The 18,999-nt window shown below is 46.1% G+C and overlaps 2 protein-coding genes across 8 annotated transcripts in view; one reads left to right on the plus strand and one right to left on the minus strand.

The window, feature by feature from the left end:
* The first annotated feature begins 2,680 nt into the window (after positions 1 to 2,680).
* Positions 2,681 to 5,686, plus strand: LOC134165279 (prolactin-releasing peptide-like). Its single transcript, XM_062621898.1, has 2 exons — positions 2,681 to 3,162; positions 4,917 to 5,686. The coding sequence occupies exons 1-2, from the start codon at positions 3,015 to 3,017 to the stop codon at positions 5,093 to 5,095; spliced, it is 327 nt and encodes a 108-aa protein (XP_062477882.1). The 5' UTR covers positions 2,681 to 3,014; the 3' UTR covers positions 5,096 to 5,686.
* Positions 5,687 to 6,725: 1,039 nt separating this feature from the next.
* The window catches only part of MYRIP (myosin VIIA and Rab interacting protein), a 208,874-nt gene continuing 196,600 nt past the window's right edge, over positions 6,726 to 18,999 (minus strand). For 6 of the 7 annotated variants that reach the window (XM_062621852.1, XM_062621851.1, XM_062621853.1 and 3 more), the window contains 6 exons: positions 16,831 to 17,025; positions 13,440 to 13,601; positions 11,125 to 11,229; positions 10,977 to 11,037; positions 10,457 to 10,575; positions 6,726 to 9,472 (listed from right to left, as the gene is read on the minus strand). In XM_062621852.1, the coding sequence (XP_062477836.1) occupies positions 9,440 to 9,472; positions 10,457 to 10,575; positions 10,977 to 11,037; positions 11,125 to 11,229; positions 13,440 to 13,601; positions 16,831 to 17,025 (675 nt within the window). In that variant the 3' untranslated portion in view covers positions 6,726 to 9,439. The remainder of the gene's footprint in view (positions 9,473 to 10,456; positions 10,576 to 10,976; positions 11,038 to 11,124; positions 11,230 to 13,439; positions 13,602 to 16,830; positions 17,026 to 18,999) is intronic. The other variant, XM_062621856.1, reaches the window with a different exon arrangement.

Consider the following 18,999-nt stretch of genomic DNA (forward strand, 5'->3'; position numbering starts at 1 on the left):
CACTGATGCGCTCAGCCGTGCTCTGTGCTCACTGACTTCTGCTCAGGTGTTGCACTGGAGGGACCATGCTAAACACTACAGGCAGTGTTTAGCCCCTGCATGGAGAGCCCAGCCTCTTGTGCTGCTCAGCCCTGAAATGAGCCATGGTCCCAGGCCTGGCTTCAGCAGAGATTTGGTCTCATGTGGGGATCTCCAGCACTGCTTTCAAGCTTGAAAGCTATTTGTGTTTGCATGGGAGGGGGTATACACAGTGCTGATCTTGAGGAAGATGCTATTTTAGGATTTAAAGTGTTAGTAGCACCTTATCTTCTGAGGACATGTCTTCAGTAGGGACTGTAGTGACAGGACAAGGGGTGATGGGTTCAAACTGAAACAGGGGAAGTTCAGGTTAGATCTAAGGCAGAAGTTCTTCCCTGTGAGGGTGCTGAGGCGCTGGCACAGGATGCCCAGAGAAGCTGTGGCTGCCCCATCCCTGGCAGTGTTCAAGGCCAGGTTGGACACCGGGGCTTGGAGCAACCTGGTCTGGTGTGAGGTGTCCCTGCCCATGGCAGGGGGTTGGAACTGGATGATCTCAAGGTCCTTTCCAACCCAAACCAGTCTGGGATTCTATGACATCCATGGGAGGCTTAGACCTCATGGATCTGCAGCAGAGCTTGAGTTTGGTGTGCTGAGAGCCCCTGTGTGCCAGGCTCGTGTCCCATGGCTTGTGTGAGGCAGCCTCACAGCAAGCTGTGATGCTGTGGGTTCACTGTAATGTTATTAATGGCTTTACCTTTCCCCTCCCATGCTGATAGGAATTGCCAGATAGCTCTCACAGGCGTTGCTCAGTCAAAATGTAAGGGCTCTTTCTGCTCAGGGACAAAGCAGAAGCAGCAAACTGCCCAAGTGGCATCAGTGCTGACTGCTGCTGAGCTCCAGGGGAAAATCAGTCCTGAAACTTCTCATTGTGCTTTGTTGAAACTAGTCAGTTTTCCAAGCTTTGGGGGCTCATTCACTGGTTGGAAGTGGAGGACACACACAGAGTGACTGCAGGAGGTCTTGTTTTTCAGCTCTCCCTTTGGAAGAAAGCTATAGATCTGTGGGCTAAGGCAGGCCTGGACCCGAGTTGCTCACAGACCACCTCCAGCCCCATTACTCGTGGAAGTGGATAACCAGATTTTGTGCTTATCCTCATAGCCTACTGACAAGGTACAGATGCTCAGCAGCACACGGGGTTAAGTTTGTGGCATCTCTTCCTCAGCTTCTCCCCATACAAATGGGGTGGGATGATTAGGAGGAGCAAAAATTAGGGAGGATTTGAGGTGCTGAGCTCCCTCGCTGTTTAGGGATGTTACGTACTGAGGAGCAGTGGAAGCCCTGAGCAAAAAATGGCAACAAGTAAATAATGGCACAGCCAGAATGGTGGGGACTTGAGACACAGGACTGCTTAGGAGAAAGCTTGTGCTAAAAGCTTTTCCCTGTGTTTCTGTCTGTCATTAACAATGAGCTCCAGGCAAGCTCTTCCTTTCTGTCACTCAGTTCCCAGGCAAAAACTAGGCAGGAGGTAATCTGGAAAGCCTGTCAGCAGCCCTGTAAGCACACCAGGGAGATTCCCCAAAACACCATCCTCTTGTCTCATTGAATTTAAGGCTTTGCTAAACATGGAGCAATGTGAGAGACACACCAGCTGAAACCAAAACTCATCCCGTGTGCTTTTATGTGCCAAAATCCTGATTGGCACGAGGTTGGCATGAGATATGTGAGTTAGAAAAGTTAACTCATGGTTCTGTTGAAATGGTGGGTTAAAATCAGTGTTCTCCGAGTTGCCTGCTGACTTAATTGTTGATGTGGGATAAAAACCCCCAAACAAGCCTTCAGTGATAACTGGGGCTTGAGGAGCTTTTGACTTTGCATTTCAATGAGACACAAGCACGTTCTCCACGTGCTGCTGCTGCATTGCCTGTGTGGTGTGCTTAGGAGCATCTCGCATCAAAAGATGTTCATTCCTGCTTGCCTGTACTGAAAGCAGGTTAGGATTTTGACAACCACACGGGAAAAAACACAAAAAGAAGCCTCTGTGCAGGTACTGACAAGAGGATTTCCTATAGCTCTGTACCTGCATATCTGCCTAAGGGATGCTTAAGCAAATGGGCTCCTGCTGACTCTGTAAGCAGAGGCTCCATACTGCCTAATATGCAGGCAGACCTTGTGTGTTCAAGGCAGACTGTCCTTGCATGGCATGTGGGAATGCTGCTGTGAGGAAGCTCCTACAAACTGCCACTGACAGGGTCAGCAAGGAATTGGTGACACAGGCAGAATGTTCCCTTTCATAGAATCCCAGACTGGTTTGGGTTGGAAAGGACCTTAAGATCATCCAGTTCCAACCCCCTGCCATGGGCAGGGACACCTCACACTAGAGCAGGTTGAACACTTGAACACTGCCAGGGATGGGGCAGCCACAGCTTCTCTGGGCACCCTGTGCCAGCGCCTCAGCACCCTCACAGGAAACAGCTTGTGCCTAAGAGCTCATCTCAGTCTCCCCCCTGTCAGGTTAAAGCCATCCCCCCTTGTCCTGTCCCTACTGAAACACATTTAGTTGTACAAGGAATGTGTAAAATGCAAACGTTAGACATATTTTGCAAGTGAGGAAGGGGTGAAAGGCAGTAGCTAAACCACATTTTGGTGGCCAGTGCCCATGCTCATACAGGGGGCCACATAGAAAGTCAGAAGCAAGCTCAGGGCCAGGACTCCAGTGTCCTGTGAAGCCAAGAGAGAGGCTTTCACTGGTGGTGAGCAAAACCTGCTGGTTGCAGAGTTACCTCAGTAGATGGCTCACTGCATAGCCTTTGCCTTCAAACAGAAATACCCAGAACAGCCCCAGCACCAGTGTTTCACAGAACTGAGTTGTGACATGGGTCTGATTGATAGAAATGCCCCGTTACAGTCAATACCTTCCTTCACCTTGAGAGCTTTAACTCATAACGTGTTCCCTATGTTCACTTACCTCCTCACAGCCTTCCCACCGCTGCTCCATCATGTGGCATCCAATCTCGTGGACACCGCGTGCCCAGTGGTCACCAAAGCACTTAAAGATGGTCACTGTCTACCTGCTGGTGCTCCTGGTATCGCTCAGCTTTGCTTCAGGACAGAGCAGACCATTTAAACACCAGATAGACAACAGGAGTAAGTATGAGCATCACCTGATGGAATGCAATAGGCTTGAAATTTCAGCTGTGCCCTGTGGAGCCAAAGTAGTTCACAACTACTTCTATACAGTAAGAAGAAAGCAAGGGCCAGAAGCTTAAGTTTGCTCTACAGACATCTTCATTTCTGTCTGGAACCACGAGTTGTCTCCAAGTCAAAATGCAAGTCAGTGGTTGAAGGGTCTCCATTTAGAGATGCTGTGAGGAACCAAGGCTGGAGGGGGGACACACACACAGTCCCGTATCACCTGAGTAAAAGCTAACAAACACACAGGCCAAAAGGTTTCTGAGGAAAATCTGTATCAGGAAATGTCATCTTCCCCCAAGGAGCAAAGGCTGGTAACTGTATGTGGAGTGGGGGAGAGGAGGTGCGGGGAGTAAGGCACATGGGCTCTCAGTGGGACACCTTTCCCCATTAAAGAGCATTAGTGATGGTGGGAACCTCGGTTTTTATGTACCCAGGTGAAGAAAGTGACCTTGTTTGGGTGCTGGTGGGCAGGAGGGGGTTAAACGTGTGGGAAGACTTCAAACATGCACTGATAGAGAAAAAAGTCCAGCCAAAGGGGGGTTTCTATTTTCTCTGTTCATGCATCAAAATGCACAGGGGAAAATCCTGCTGCCTTGCCTGAAACCTTCCTATGAGGTGGATAATCTATAATGCACTTCAATTCAAATGTGTCCCTGTTCCTGACAGTCCTTTGGAATCATTTGGCATTTCCTTGGGATGGCATCATCTCCAGCACTTTGTAGATATTCCCTCTTGTTGTATCTTAGTCTTTTAGTATAACATATACCCCTCTCCACACCTGCTCTAAACCTAGATGAGACTATCAAAGTAAGTAAGTCAGGTATAAGTGTATTTCAGATGCTTTCAAAGCAAAATGTCATCCATTTTCCATAGGAAACAACTTCCTAAGTGAACAAGAATTAGGTTTTCATGCTTCCATCTCACAGGAACCCCCCTGCACTCCAGTGGATGTTACTCTGTAGAGTTAGTGTACCTGGTATATATAGCAGTGATGGAGCTGGATGGCTGGACTTCAGGGCTTTAGCTAAGAGAAGAGAGTTTTAAAGATGGTGGAGGTACTGTGGTGTTTGTACCTTGCACCGACACCTCTTCCAAGGTTCAGATCTGTTTTAAAGCATCCTGTGCCCTCCTGAATCGGATGGATACTTCGGCTTACGTTAGATTACAAGGATGCTGGAGAGAGACTTTGGACAAGGGCCTGTAGGCACAGGACAAGGGGGATGGCTTCAACCTGCCAGAGGGGAGATTGAGGTGAGCTCTTAGGCAGAAGCTCTTCCCTGTGAGGGTGCTGAGGCGCTGGCACAGGGTGCTCAGAGAAGCTGTGGCTGCCCCATCCCTGGCAGTGTTCAAGGCCAGGTTGGACGCAGGGGCTTGGAACAACCTGGCCTGTTGTGAGGTGTCCCTGCCCATGGCAGGGGTTGGAACTGGATGATCTTAAGGTCATTTCACCCCAAACCAGTCTGGGATTCCATGATCTGCAGGCTGCAGCCCAGACAGATGAAAGTTATTTCTGCATCTGAATCTTCCTCCTTTGGTCTTTACACATGGAAAGCAACCTTCAAAGACACCCCGAAGTCGTGTGTCTGGCTGCAGCCTTTCCCCTTGTGTTTTCTCTTGGGCTAAGCCATCCAGCACTCTCCAGATGTTCAGGAAATGTTGCCTGTAAGTGCAGTGGTAGATGCTTCATGGACTGCTTTGAATTCCAGGTCCTGAGATCGATCCTTTTTGGTACGTGGGCCGTGGCGTGCGCCCCATCGGTCGCTTTGGGAAGAGGCAGCTGAGGAGCAACCCTGACAGCCTAAAGCCTGCGAGCAGACACCTGGATTATATCTTGAACACTTTGTGGGAGCACAAAGTGTTGGGCACACAAGACAGTGACTGGTGACCTCTGTTCCCTGAGGTGGCAACCCAACCTCTGTGCTTGGAATCACATCTTTCCCTGCACCTCAGGCACCAGTTCTGCTTTTGCCTAGCAATCCCACCCTGCTCTTCTTTCTGCTCCTTGTGCAAGTTCCTTCAAAGAGAAACGTGTTCAGGGTGAAGGTAAAAGGCAGTGCATGGACACTAGAACTAAGTGCCACCACAGCTTATTCTTTGTCTTCTGTCCCCACCCATTTCCTGATGCTGTTCACTGTAACGTTCAGTCTACCAAAACGCACACAGCCTTTGTGCTGGGATTTAAACTCTGCAGTGTTAAGTCTATCATGAAACCTTCCTGTCACATTTCAAAGTAAATGGCTGTTGATATGTAAAAAATAAAAAGCAATGGTTGGAAGAAAGAATAAAGGCTCTCATTCATTTTTAATGTACCTGCAGTAATGCTGGTGCTCTCTGTGTAGTTTTTACATAGCTTGTTAGCATCCACCTGTAGGAATGTTGCCCTGAACTGTCCACTGGCACTTCATGATTCTTCCTGTACTGCTGGAGAGGTATCTCACTGAACAAAAAGCTGCTCCTATCAAGGATAAGTGTTTTCTCCCTGCTGAAGAGAACAAAAATAGAGGCTGATTGAACTTTGAAGAGTAATTCTGTGCCTACTGCAGGTAGTTGTGCACCACTGCCCAAAAGGGGTCAGTGCCCAAACCAGCTGATTCCCTTTGAAACGATGCAGGTGTTTGTAACCACGTTACCTGGTCAAGCTAAAGTCACTCTTGGAGGATCACAAGCCATGTGCTGCTGCTACCTTAGTCCACATCTATGAGCCTGGGGCTGTGGCTCAATACATCTGCCATGGTGATTAACTATGTTATATTAGTAAGACATGTTATTTACAGTATGTTTAATCTTGATTCATATCTATTACCAGCAATAATATTTGAATGCAGTTTAATCTATGGCTTGTATCCAAAAAAGATAGTTGACAATTTAGCTAATGACCAATGGTTAAATCCAGGCCACAGCCGTTCTGCAAAAGGGACACTGAAATGAACTTGCATTTCTAACTGTGCCTTCTTGGAATTACTACTACAATTTAATAGTGGTTGAATTCATCACTGTAGGTGATTTAACCCTTTTTGTTCTCTTTGGATTTTTACTATAATAGGGTATTTACTACTATTTAGAATACTATGTGCTTATTTATAATACTATTTCTAATACTATCTGCTATTTGCTACTATATCTAAATACTACCTGCTGACCCAAAGTATTACTTAAAACATGCGGGTTTAAATGAACACACTCATGGTGGAGAAAAGATGCTAATCAAAAAGTGTTCTGATGAGCATTCACTGCATGAGACTTTGGACACACCAGACTATGATTATCTAGGTTGAGCTTCTTGCTCTCCCTTTGGGCGCAATCGTGCCTTTTGAGATGCTATTTCACCCAGCAGACTTGGGAGCTTGGAGAAGACTCACCATGAGGCGTTCCCAACGGCATTCCTCCCACCGCAGCCCCATGGACATGAACCGAGCGTGTTACTGCGTGCTCCTCACCTCAGCTAAGGGAGGCTGTGACGGGTCGCTGTGGACAGGCTTCCTGGCCCAAGTGCACGGAAATGCAAACACCAGAGAGCAACTTTTGGTTTTTCTTTATGAATCAAAGGCATTCTGTTCATAAACCACTTTTACTCTTTTATAATTCCTCTGGACAACAGTTCTTGGTGAGTACGCAGATAATAATAACAAGGCAAACTTAACATTCACTCCAACTGAACCCAATAGATCATCTAGTCCTCGTTTTGCCCAGTAAAATAGTTTTCATTTATAAAAATCAATCTAAATATAAATATTAACACTGAAGATTGAAATCACTCGATGACAAAATAAGTCTTTGTGTGCTCTAGCAGACGCTTTGAGGACTTTTTTAAACCAGTGGATTATATCTTTGCACGTATTTGGCACAATCAACACCTGGAAGAAGTCAAATGCCTTGGAGCGGGGGGGGAATTTTTTTATCTTTTTCTATTTTGTTGCTGCAATGCCTACACAGTACACGTTTTTTTTCTGTCAAAGACTGAATATTTTAACATTGTAACACGATAATAGATGCTTTTCATGCCTCTTAAGGAAAAAACGACCTATTCCGAACGGCGTTGGCTTGTTTAAATCGCACTAACAGAACAAAAGCCAAAGAGTTAATTCTATTAAAAGTAGTCATTTCTGTATTGATATTACATACACGAGATTAGTTATTAGTTATTAGACAGATATGTAGACCAACCACCATTAATGACGTTTCATAACACGCATACCTGCATAAACCAGAACCTGGGAATGTGCTGTATACATACAAGAGAACAGTCAAGGAAGGAGGAGGAGACTGGATAACAAATCCCTAGGCATCCTACTCTGTTTAATCTCCTTTACTGGATTGCATATATAAATAAAATATATTTGTTTTATATATATATATTTATATATTAAACAGAGTGGGCCCAATTCTACCCTCATACCTGTGCAAAAGCAATTTCAGAGAGCTAGGATTGTGTGAGAGCAGGGCAGAATTTCACCCAGAACAAACACATCTGGGTAGATCTTGGGCAGATGGGAATCCCTTGAAGGGATGGAGTGATGCTTACGTACTCCAGGTGGGAAGATGGTTGTATTTATTCTGATGGTTCCTTACATGCAGATGGACATCAGGGTACTGACAAGTGCTAGATGTCAACTGCAGTGGCAGATTTGCAACTGGCACTGCTGTTCCAACTGCCCCATCCAGCCGTTCCTCACCTTCCCACCTGCCCCACTAAAACCCACCCAGCCAGGAAATTTGCCCAGTTTTCCTCCTGTTTGCCCAACTGGAGCCACTTCATAGCCTGGTGTTCCAGGGGATGGCATTCCTGCCATGTAGCAGGTAACATGTGGCACTCCTAGTGGGTATTTGCTGGGGGCCCAGGGAAAAGAGCAGCTCTCCTCCTGCCCTGGTACCCACTGCTCCTTGATGCTGAGGGGGAACTTGCCAGCCTGCGCCTTCGTTCATGGCATGCTTCACAACAACCCACTCTGCATCTGGGGACCTGCTCTGCACTTTGCATGGAAGGTAACAGATTCACTGGCTTATCACCTCCTCTAACTACTTCCTTTGTATTCTTCAGAGCAAAAAGTACCACAGATTGGCAAGGTCCTCCCTGAAAGGGAGAGAGGGACACCCTGTAAGCAGCATCTTCCCTCCTAGGCATCTGATCAAGGGCCTTCCACCTTTGAGGGCTCACCTTTTGAAGGTCTCGAGCAATGAAAGATGAAATTCTACCATTCACAATCCAATTCAGAGTGGTTCAACAGTAGTGGGGGGCACATGGCAGCAGGTCCCAGCTACTCTACGTTGGAAGAGATCTCTGGGCTACATTTGCCTCCTCCTCAGAAAAGCCAGGAAATAGCAGAAGGGAATCTCTCACAGACTGCAGCCACCCTACAACCACCAGCAGAGATCTCATCTACAATGTCTTCACCTTCTTTTACCAACCTTAACAGATTTGGTCAGAATTTATTCTGAACTACAGCGTGGTTGGCCACCACCAAAGCAGACAATGCTCCCAAGAAGAACGAGACACAGAGAGGTGTTGGTTTCACAACAGTGCTCGGATGCTTCCAGACACCAGGATCATAACAGACATCTGGTCCACATGTGCTGCTACCAATTCACGCTTCAACATGACATCCATGTTCCCCCTGCTGACAAGAGCAAAATACCTCGCTCTGGAGCTACAACAGCGACTGCCAAACATACCCTCAGTGAGCAGAGAAGCCTTTGCACATCCCACACCTCCTCCTGTGAACCCTGTCAGAACCTCCCACTGACTCCCAGAGTGAGGTACACTGGCTCTCCACTCCCACCACCCCGCATAGGCTGCGCAGAGTTGTTCTTATTGCTTGACAACATGGATGCTAGTAACCAGCAAATATGGATCACAGGTCTGGTGTGGCAGATTAACTGGCCTATCATTCTGACTGACTGTGTGTACAAAAACATACTGCGGTGTAAAGATGACATACTTCCGTACAATCAATAGGGAGAAAAAGTGCATCTTAAAACGTGGAGCCTTGCTCTTGAAACTCAGCATCCTGTCTGGACTTTTGTGAGAACTTTAAGGCAGAGTTTCCTTTAGCAGACCACAATGCTGAAGACTTGGACGGCTTTCTCAGTGAGGTATCCAAACAAAGCCCTGTAACTGAGGCTTTGTAGGTTCTTGAGGGTCCATTTTCAGCTGGACGTATGCAATGGCTGTTAAGTAAAGGCACTCTAGTGTACAGCCTTAGGCAGTGTGTTACTGGCAGTAGGAGTAAGTTTAGTACATCACAGCAGATCCTATTGCAGGTTCCTAGAACAGAAAGGGACAGGAAAGAGAGAAAATGAGCAAACCACAAAACAAGCTTTTCCACTTAGGTAACCTCTGAACGTTTCTGAAACGTTGCTGAGATTCAAGGGGACTCTCACCTGCTGAGTTACAGTGTGCAGCTGGTTCTGTGAGGGCCTGGGTCAGGTCTGACTTGCAGGGGAGCACCAATTGATTTGATTTGATTTGATATGGGTTTTAATCAGGGTAGCACACTCCTGGAGACCTGGCAGCCAGGGTACATTCACACAAGCTGATATTCAGGAGCTGCTCGACTATGGTATACAGTCAGACAGCTCCCAGGACAATGGTTGTATTTGTTCAGAGCTGCCTCAATGGTCTCTCTTCTTTTTCCTCAAACTATTAAGAGAAGTTTTGTGAAGATGATGAAATGCAGCTGCCTACACATCTACTGCTCTCTATTTACTGCTTTTAACAGCAGTTTTAGTGATGCGTGCAGTTCTGGTGTCCTCAACATAAGGACATGGAGCAGCTGAAGCAAGTCCAGAGGAGGCCACAAGGGTGATCATGGGCTGGAGCACCTCCCATATGGAGCCAGGCTGAGAACATTGGGGCTGTTCAGCCTGGAGAAGAGAAGCTGTGTGGAGACCTCAGAGCAGCTTCCAGTGTCTGAAGGGGGCTACAAGGATGCTGGAGAGGGACTCTTCATCAGGGACTAATGACAGGACAAGGGGTGATGGGTTCAAACTGAAACAGGGGAAGTTCAGGCTGGATCTAAGGCAGAAGTTCTGCCCTGTGAGGGTGCTGAGGCGCTGGCACAGGGTGCCCAGAGAAGCTGTGGCTGCCCCATCCCTGGCAGTGTTCAAGGCCAGGTTGGACACAGGGGCTTGGAGGAACTTGCTCTAGTGTGAGGTGTCCCTGCCCATGGCAGGGGGTTGGAACTGGATGACCTTAAGGTCTTTTCCAACCCAAACCAGTCTGGGATTCTATGATATGTTATGAATTTACCATTAAGTCCTTGGCAGTGCTTTTCCTCTCTTTAGTTCTTTGTGTTAGAGATCCTTGAAGCATGAAGTTTCTGTTGAACGTCCTGACAGTGGTAACTGGAGAACCATCTATTTTTTCACCTGGGAAAAAAAGACAAAAAGGGGAGATTTTTCACAGAGCAGACTGAAGGAGATGTACCAATACTCCCGCAGAGTCACACCTGAGGAGAGAGAAAACTTCCCCTAAGCTGCATGAAGAAAGGTGGGTTTAATTTAAATGAGAGCCAGCAGGCTGTGATACCCCCAATTTACTGATGTCTGAGGCCATGTCAATCAGTGGAATTATACAAGACAAAGAGTAATGAAAGGTGAAGCATGCCCTAAAATTGCCAGATAACACACCATGGGGTTAAAAAGAAGATAAACCCAAACTGTTCATTTGGTAACTTAAATCTTTCCCCTCCTTTGCTGAACTGCCCATTATATTGAATCTTACAAACAGAGAATCTCTTTCTTTAATGTATGTAACAACTGACGTGCACCTTTTATTGGTGGAGCTGGAAGTTTTCTCCTCTGCTGTCTTGATGTGTCTATTGTGTGCATCTGTAAACAACACATAAGCATTACTCCATGACAGAAAAGGAGGCAAGATTCCAATGTATTTTGGAATACTACAGAATGTTCTGGCACCTGGTTTGTTTGCTTTTGATCCCGTTTCCTTGTCAGGCGAACACATGGAGCCACGTTCAAGCCTGCAACTGTGAGAGCTGATATTCTGCTCTCAATATCTGAAATCTTCAATGGAAATAAAAGAGAGAGACAGACAGATGGGGAGGGGGGAAAAGAGGTTTTCAAATTACTGTAATGTCACTACTAAAATAGCTCCCATCCCAAATCAAACCCTCTTTAATCAGAAGATGCAAACAGATGGCTGACTTGAGCACTTCTGACATCTGCCTGTATTCTTTAGTCCTGATGTTAAAAGGGGCTTAATTTGTTAGTAAAGATGAAGTACAAGAACAATCCAACCTACCTTGTGACCCCAAGGTTGAGGAAAACAAGAAAGGAGGAGAGAAAAGCTGCATCTGCCATCTCCCAGTTACCTTTAGCTGCCTAATCCCAAATGCATGCAAGCTGTGATTTTCAATGGCTGCATTCAAAGAATGACTTAGTGGGATACATTTCCTAATTCACTAATAATTCCATGCACACACAAAGTACATCCTCCATCACAAAATCAAAACATTTGATCTTATATATTTATAATTTAAGGGTATATGTATGTTAAACACAAACGTGCATAATGCAGGTACATACTACATAGAAACACTCAATGGAAAACAAATTGCTAGGGAAGAAAAGAGTCCATGAAAGCAAACACCTGAGGGAAAGTAGGCTGATGTTGAGACTAGTGGAAACACGTTGCCAAAAGGGAAAGCAGTGCCAGAGAATTCAAACATAAAAGCCAGCTCCTGATTCACAATGATACCTGAAGCTGTTCACTCTGCAGAAGAGCTTTCACTGGCCTCTCTGTCATCCTCCTTTATAGCTTAGGCCTCTCTTCCCCTCCCCTCTCACTCCCATTCACTTATCTACGATAAAATAATGACCAAAGGCAACAAAACATCGCAGCCAGTCACCCACTAGTGCAGAAGCAATGAACTTCTGACATCAGAGAGATGCCAGACTCCCAGATCTTTGCTTAGTCCTAAAAGGAGATGCTCCTGCTGAGTAGAATGAACAGGTACTTCCCAAGAAAGCCTGGACCAGGTCAGAGAGCCTCGGTGGTACAGCCTGGTCATTGAGAGCACTGGCAGTGAGTTGCTAGCAGTGTTAGCCCCTTGAGGACTGGCAGTGTTACTTCATTCAGCTCTTAGCACCAGATCACAATGAGTTCTTCTGAGCCCCAGACTATCCGGAGCCTCTAGAGAGATCCTAGATCACAGCCCACAGAGCACCTGCCTTTAGGCTGGGATGTGTACTGCTTAGAGGCTAAATCCCAAGTGCTAGGCTCTGTGTTTGGCTCAGGTGCTGGCTGCCCTTGGTCCCTCTTGTTAGAACTGCTAAGTGCTTCTTTTGGGAAGTGCTTTACAATCTGCTGACTAGATAAACTGCCTAATGCTGCATCTGCAGCCTGACCACAGCCACGCGGGGGACACGGAGCACAGCATGTGAGCTGCCTGGCAGCAAGGAGCAGGCTCAGCATTAGCACTGCACTCTGAAGCTGCTGCACTCCCATGGCAAAAGCAAATGAGTGGAAGAGACAAATACAGGTTGGAAAAGCCCTTTAAGCTCACCCAGTCCAACCGTTCCCAGCACTGCCAAGGCCACCACTAACCCATGGCACTGAGGCCTCGTCTCCTCCCTCCAAGTGAACACTTGCAGGGACGGTGACTGCAGCCCTGCCCTGGGCAGCCTGTTCCAATGCCTGAGCACCCTCTGGGGAAGGAATTGTTCCTCAGCTCCATCTAAACCTGCCCTGGGGCAGCTTGAGGCCGTTTCCTTTTGTCCTGTCCCTTGTTCCTTGGGAGCAGAGACCGACCCCACCTCACTACAACCTCCTCTCAGGCAGTTGCAGGCAGCGATCAGGTCCCCCCTGAGCTTTCTCTTCTCCACACTGAACCCCCCAGGTCCCTCAGCCGTTCCCCATCACACTTGTGCTCCAGGCCCTGCACCAGCTCCGCTGCCCTTCTCTGCCCCCCCTCCAGCACCTCAATGTCTCTCTTGCAGTGAGGGGCCCTGAACTGAACACAGGATTCGAGGTGCAGCCTCACCAGTGCCCAGCACAGGGGCACAATCGCTGCCCTGACCCAGACAGTACACCTGATTGGGCTGAGTTACACATCTGAACTACACTTTGCTCAGCTCCTGTGATGCAGTCAGCATCCTCGGATCATCAGTCCACTGCGGGACAAAACATATCAAAAGGAAGTGTGTGCAGACCACAGGGAAGCACACAGCAAGGCAGCGTGACCTTGCAGATGGGGAGGAGCTGCTGTCCTCACCTGAAGCTCTGCGTGATGAACCTGGGCGGCTGCTGTGGCCACTTGGTCTTCCAGATGGGCCAGCTCAGACTCTGCAGTGACACTGTTGATCTTGCGTGCAGCATCTTCCAGGCTGGTCAGCTGCCCCTCCAGCCCATACACTGTGCTGGCTGTCAGGTACACCTGCAGGGCCAAGGCAGGGAGAGCATCACTGATTTCTGTTCTGGGGGCATAAAGGTTTAAGCAGCCTGCATCTTCCATGATACCTTTGAGCTTCCCTCCTTGCTAACCCACGAGAGGGAGACTTACCTGGCAGAGGAAAGCCACAGGGGAATCCTCTGGATGCTGGAGAGGGAGTCTTCATCAGGGACTGTAGCGATAGGACAAGGGGTGATGGGTTCGAACTGAAACAGGGGAAGTTCAGGTTGGATATAAGAAAGAAGTTCTTTGCTATGAGGGTGGTGAGGCGCTGGCACAGGGTACCCAGAGAAATGGTAAATGCTCCATCCCCGTCAGTGTTCAAGGCAGGCTGGACAGAGCCTTGGGCAACATGGTGTAGGGTGAGGTGTCCCTGCCTGTGGCAGGGGGTTGGAACTGGATGAGCTGTAATGTCTTTTCCAACCCAAACCACTCTGGGATTCTATGATCCTAATGTGAAAGCACACATTCACACGAGGTGGCTGCACTCGGATGTCCCAAGTGCCACAATGGTATTCCAAAACAGATCTGTTCCAGGTTCACCAGCAAAAACAAACAAACCAAAAAAGCTGGAAAGTTTGCTTTACTTTTGATATTCCAATTACTCACAACAACTCAAAGTCTGCAAGTGAAGGCATCAGATCACACCTCATATAAACCTGTGCTTATTATGAAACACAGCTTTAGATGAGGTGTGAAACACGCCTAATGCCTTCTGGCAAGCAAAACTCTAAGAATAGCTGTTCAGCAGCATATGGTTATTAACTTCTTGCAGAGTATCTGTGCTTACATGTACAACAGTTTCCCATTTTCATTCTCACCCAAATATACAGCAGCCAAAACCTTCCTGCCTCCTGGCCCTCTGGAGGGCCAATAGACTTACATGTGCCATACAAGACACAAGTACAGTACCTCTGAGACCTGCAGGTAAAGGCTTTGTTTCCCATTCAGCTCAATGGAGCAGTAATTCATGATATGCTGTGTTTTATGTGTTTCTTTTATTTCACAAAGAAATCTAAGGTACTCAGATAGATGGAGGTCCCTGCTGTATAGAAAAGGGTGATTTTCAGGCATTAGCTTTGGCTTAAAATTGTGCATGACCCATGGGACAATACTGCACCTTCTGCTTATTTGCTACATAGCCAAGAGACTGTTCCCATGAGGCTGGTAACAGCACAATGGAAAATAAATATACAACCTGATTTCCCCCATTGGTGGCCTCACTCACTTTATGTTGCTAACAAACTAGCATTAACTAAACATGTTCATGGTTCAAGGGGCAGGCAGACTGAACCAGCTCCTTGAGCACATATCTTCACTTCACACGTTTTCCACTCGGGTCATTATATCTGCTCACAATTCCTAGATCACACAGTCCTTTGGTGTAACAGGCATTCAAATAATTTCTGGCCGTGCTGTGACTTTGTGCATCAAAAGTGGTGGTGGAGAATGACTAGAGTAAGATTTAAGTGTTTAGTTTTTATGATATTTATTTGCCCTCGCTCTTGTATCAGTTATTTCAAGGCACAAATGTAGACATGCTTTTCATGTATGTGAAAGGGGTGGTGAATGCTCCATCCTTGGCAGTGTTCAAGGCCAGGTTTGACAGAGCTTTGGGTGACATGGTCTGTTGTGAGGCGTCCCTGCCCATGGCAGGGGGTTGGAACTGGATGATCTTAAGGTCGTTTCCAACCCAAACCAGCCTGGAATTCTACGTGACATTGCTAAGAAACAAATTCACTACATCCTGCACGAGCTGCATCCTGTAAGACCACAATCGAACCGAAGGCATGAAATCTGTGACAAATGTACCCAGAACACAAAAGTGATCTGATTTAACATCTTAGCTGAAGTACCTGGAGGCACAAGTGAGCCATAAAGTTAACATGCTAATTTAAACAGAAGTGCTCCTGCTTTTGTGGGTTTTGATTCTTCTTTCCATTCATTGAGATGATACATCCTTGTGGTGTGACATACCACAGCCCCTTCAGATTTTAACATTGCCCTATCACATCTAAAAGCCCAGAGAAAGAAGAAACAGGAACATTATGAACAGAAACACCTTTAGAGAGTAAAAGAAAAGATGCATTCAAATGCTGCTCCAAGATTCTCTGCACAGTAGGTTGTACATTTCAAGAGGGAAAAATAAACCCTAAAGAAAATAGAACTGATAGAAAAATGTGGGATGGGAAAGTCATTATTCCCTTTTCATATTGAGATGGCAGAGACCATCACTGAGGTATGCACATCTTACAGTAAAACCTTGTGCTGACGGCCCCACAATCTCTACACTGATGCACAGTCCCTGTAATGCTACTGAAAGCAATAATGACCAAAGCGTTTGTATACACCCAGATCCTCTTTGGGTGGATTCTTGGATTTCTAAAGGCTCTTTACTATGAGGTGTGGTGGTGAAATCTTGAAACCATGGAGGTTTTGCCATCTACGTCATATCCTGTATGGGGCAGAGAAAGATGCAGTAGCGTAGATTCTGTCTGGAAATACTCTGGGGCTAAAGCAAACCATGTCCAGATTTCTGTGAGACCATGAAGAGCTCCTAATGAAGGGCAAAAAATCACTGACAGGTACTCAGCTACACGTGGGAAGAAGGGAAAATGGAAGTGACAAGTGTACCAACTCCTTTATGTGGATGTATAAAGAGTTCCAGTGAGTAGTGACTTCCCTCTGTGATTCAGCATTGCATTTTTCCTGCAGATGACAAGTACTCATGAAAAGGGAGAGATGATTTGGATGTGGCCAAACAAATGTTTGTTTAATTCTGCATCTCCAGCCCCTGCTCTTTCTAAGTGTGCAGTACACACTCTCCTATGCGTGACTGGGGACATGATTTCCTACCTGTGCTTACATGCATGAGGCTGTGCTGGGACTTGGGAGTGTGGTTTCAGCCAGGCATGGTGCAGCTACACAGCCACAGAGGGTTGGAAGGCTTAAGGTAACTTGAGATAGAGAGTCTCAAATCAGCTGTAAACCCCAAAACATCCAACACTCCCCAAATACTTTTCAAGGAAAAAACCCCAGCAAGAGAGCAGAACACTCCTCTGCAATAGGAATTTTTGTTCTTTGTGTGTATTTAAAAACCCAATATTAATTGTGAACATCCACTCTTGCTGCCAACGCATCATATTGGCACACACACACACACACGTGCTTACTCACACATGGGACACTTTCACATACTGATTCATGCTCTTACGTTTTCTTCCAGTGTGGTGAGCTGCTCATCAAGCCTGATAGGGTCTGTTCCCAAAGGGAAGGTCCCTTTTCCCCTGTCCTGAATGTCAGCTGGGAAATCGCAGGGACCACTGGATTCTGCTATCAGCTCTTCAGTGGCATTGATGACTTTCAGGACTTCTGTGGATATGTTGCAGAGGGAGACAGCAGAGTACTTCTGTTTGGTTACAAGAGCAGACAGAGAAAACAACAGCATCACATTAGCACAGAGGGGTAATATACAAAATCACCTTGCTGCTCCTAGCTGCATCTTTAGCTGGGCTAAAACACCACTGCTGGCTACCTGCTGTGAACAAACACAAGAACTGGGGAATGAAATCAAATCTACTTCTCTTCTCCTCCCTTTTCCACATCTGCACGCTGCTACAGCATGCACAATAACATACACATGCAATGCCTCTACAACAGTTTCTACGGGAGAGATGGTCCAAACCTTATCCCAAAGGAGCGAGCTAGATAAGGCTGTTTAGGCAGCAGTGTTTTAAACAGGCTTTAAAACACAATCTTCCTTTTTGGGTACTGGCAAACAGATGTGGAATCATCTGTCTCCATATCCACAGGAGCTATTGCATGGCAGTGCAAACATGGGAGAGTCATTTTCAGCAGCAGGACAGCATTTTCCAAAGATTTTTTTGCTGTGAATTATGTGATAGCCCCAGAAATTGAAGGTTGAGAGCTCAGTGTGTAAGCATTTATATCCTCAGTTATATCACATCTCAATTTACCTTATTTACTCTTTATGAAGTAAATTGAGATCACATACCAAGGAAAAGCATGCAGGTTTATCCATGGTGTTTGCTTTGTTTCATCAGCCATAAGGCCCTGATGTGTAACTTGTGATCAGCTACCCTGATTCTGGTGAGCCTCACAGAGTTTTAGGCTTCAGGACAACTCCTCTTGATAGCAATAAGATGTACCTGATGTACCTTCAAGCACCAAGCTCAACATCCAGACTATACAGCTTGGAGGCTGAGCTAAAAAGCTCGTTGAAGCCAATACAAATACTGCCACTGAATTTATGTGTGATGCCTTTAGTGTTGCTTTGCCTAACAGAAAGTGGGGGAAGTTTAGACCTAAATTGAATTAATTCCTCAAACCTGCAAATACATAAGCCTGTGGATCAGGGGCTCATCCATCTGTAAATTTCCCCACAGAGAGAATGTCTGAGGATTAAAATCGAGGGAACAGACTGATTTGGGGTTCTATACAGTAAATGCTATAGCACAGGCAAAAGTATAACTGATTCAAAATGTCTGTGACAGAAATACTGCATCAATCTATACGTCAGTTGACCTCGTAGGCAAGATATAGGAGAAGTAACGTTCCTTTGCTTCACACAAACTCTGGTGGCTGTAACTGGAAGAACAACTTCGTTATCTCTTTCCTTTAACCAGCTGTTCATTTTGATGTTAGGTAAGACTTACTGAAACCCTCTTTTTTTTCCAGCAGTGTATGCTCAATTGCTGGGTATGGATACATTAAAGCACCTTTAGCGCTGTTAGTTCTCCAATTTATAAGGAAGAATTAGAAACATGAGATTAAAGAGAAGGAGAACAAAGCAAATACAGTACGCTACAGCACTCAGACCTTTAGCTTCTTAGGACAGCCAACACAGCCCCAAACAAGCAGGTCTACGACTCTCTTACTGAGAACAAATACTTGAATCCCAGAAATAGCCTGCTGCTTTTTCCATCTATTTTCACAAGTGCCAATTAGGTTAAAACCAGATCAATAATTTTATAGGACAGAAGAGGAAGTCAATGTTACTTTGTTTTATTATTTGCTTTTACAAGTACCTAATTCATACTCTATTCTATGAGCAAAACAAAAGGATAAAGGCCAGACACTACATTCTCTTCATCATCTTCATTGATGTACGTTTCAAGAACTGCAGCCTCACTTCAGTGTTCCTTAAACTTTGTATTATCCTTTGTAGTTAATGATGGATTTCCAAAAAAGATTATGTTACCTTAGGAAAAAAGGGCTCTTGCACCAAATATGAGAATCCACATTGACATTTATTGCAGCCCAATCACTACAAAAGATGTTTTGTTGTTGTTGTTGCTTTCATCATAAAGTGTTCTGCGATACGAAGCTTTATGAAATCAAGAGTTTGAGTCAAATACTCTAT

Source organism: Pezoporus occidentalis, unplaced genomic scaffold (genome assembly GCF_034315485.1).
Source record: "Pezoporus occidentalis ecotype Australia unplaced genomic scaffold, CSIRO_AGI_Poc_V1 ctg235, whole genome shotgun sequence".
Lineage (NCBI taxonomy): Eukaryota > Metazoa > Chordata > Aves > Psittaciformes > Psittacidae > Pezoporus > Pezoporus occidentalis.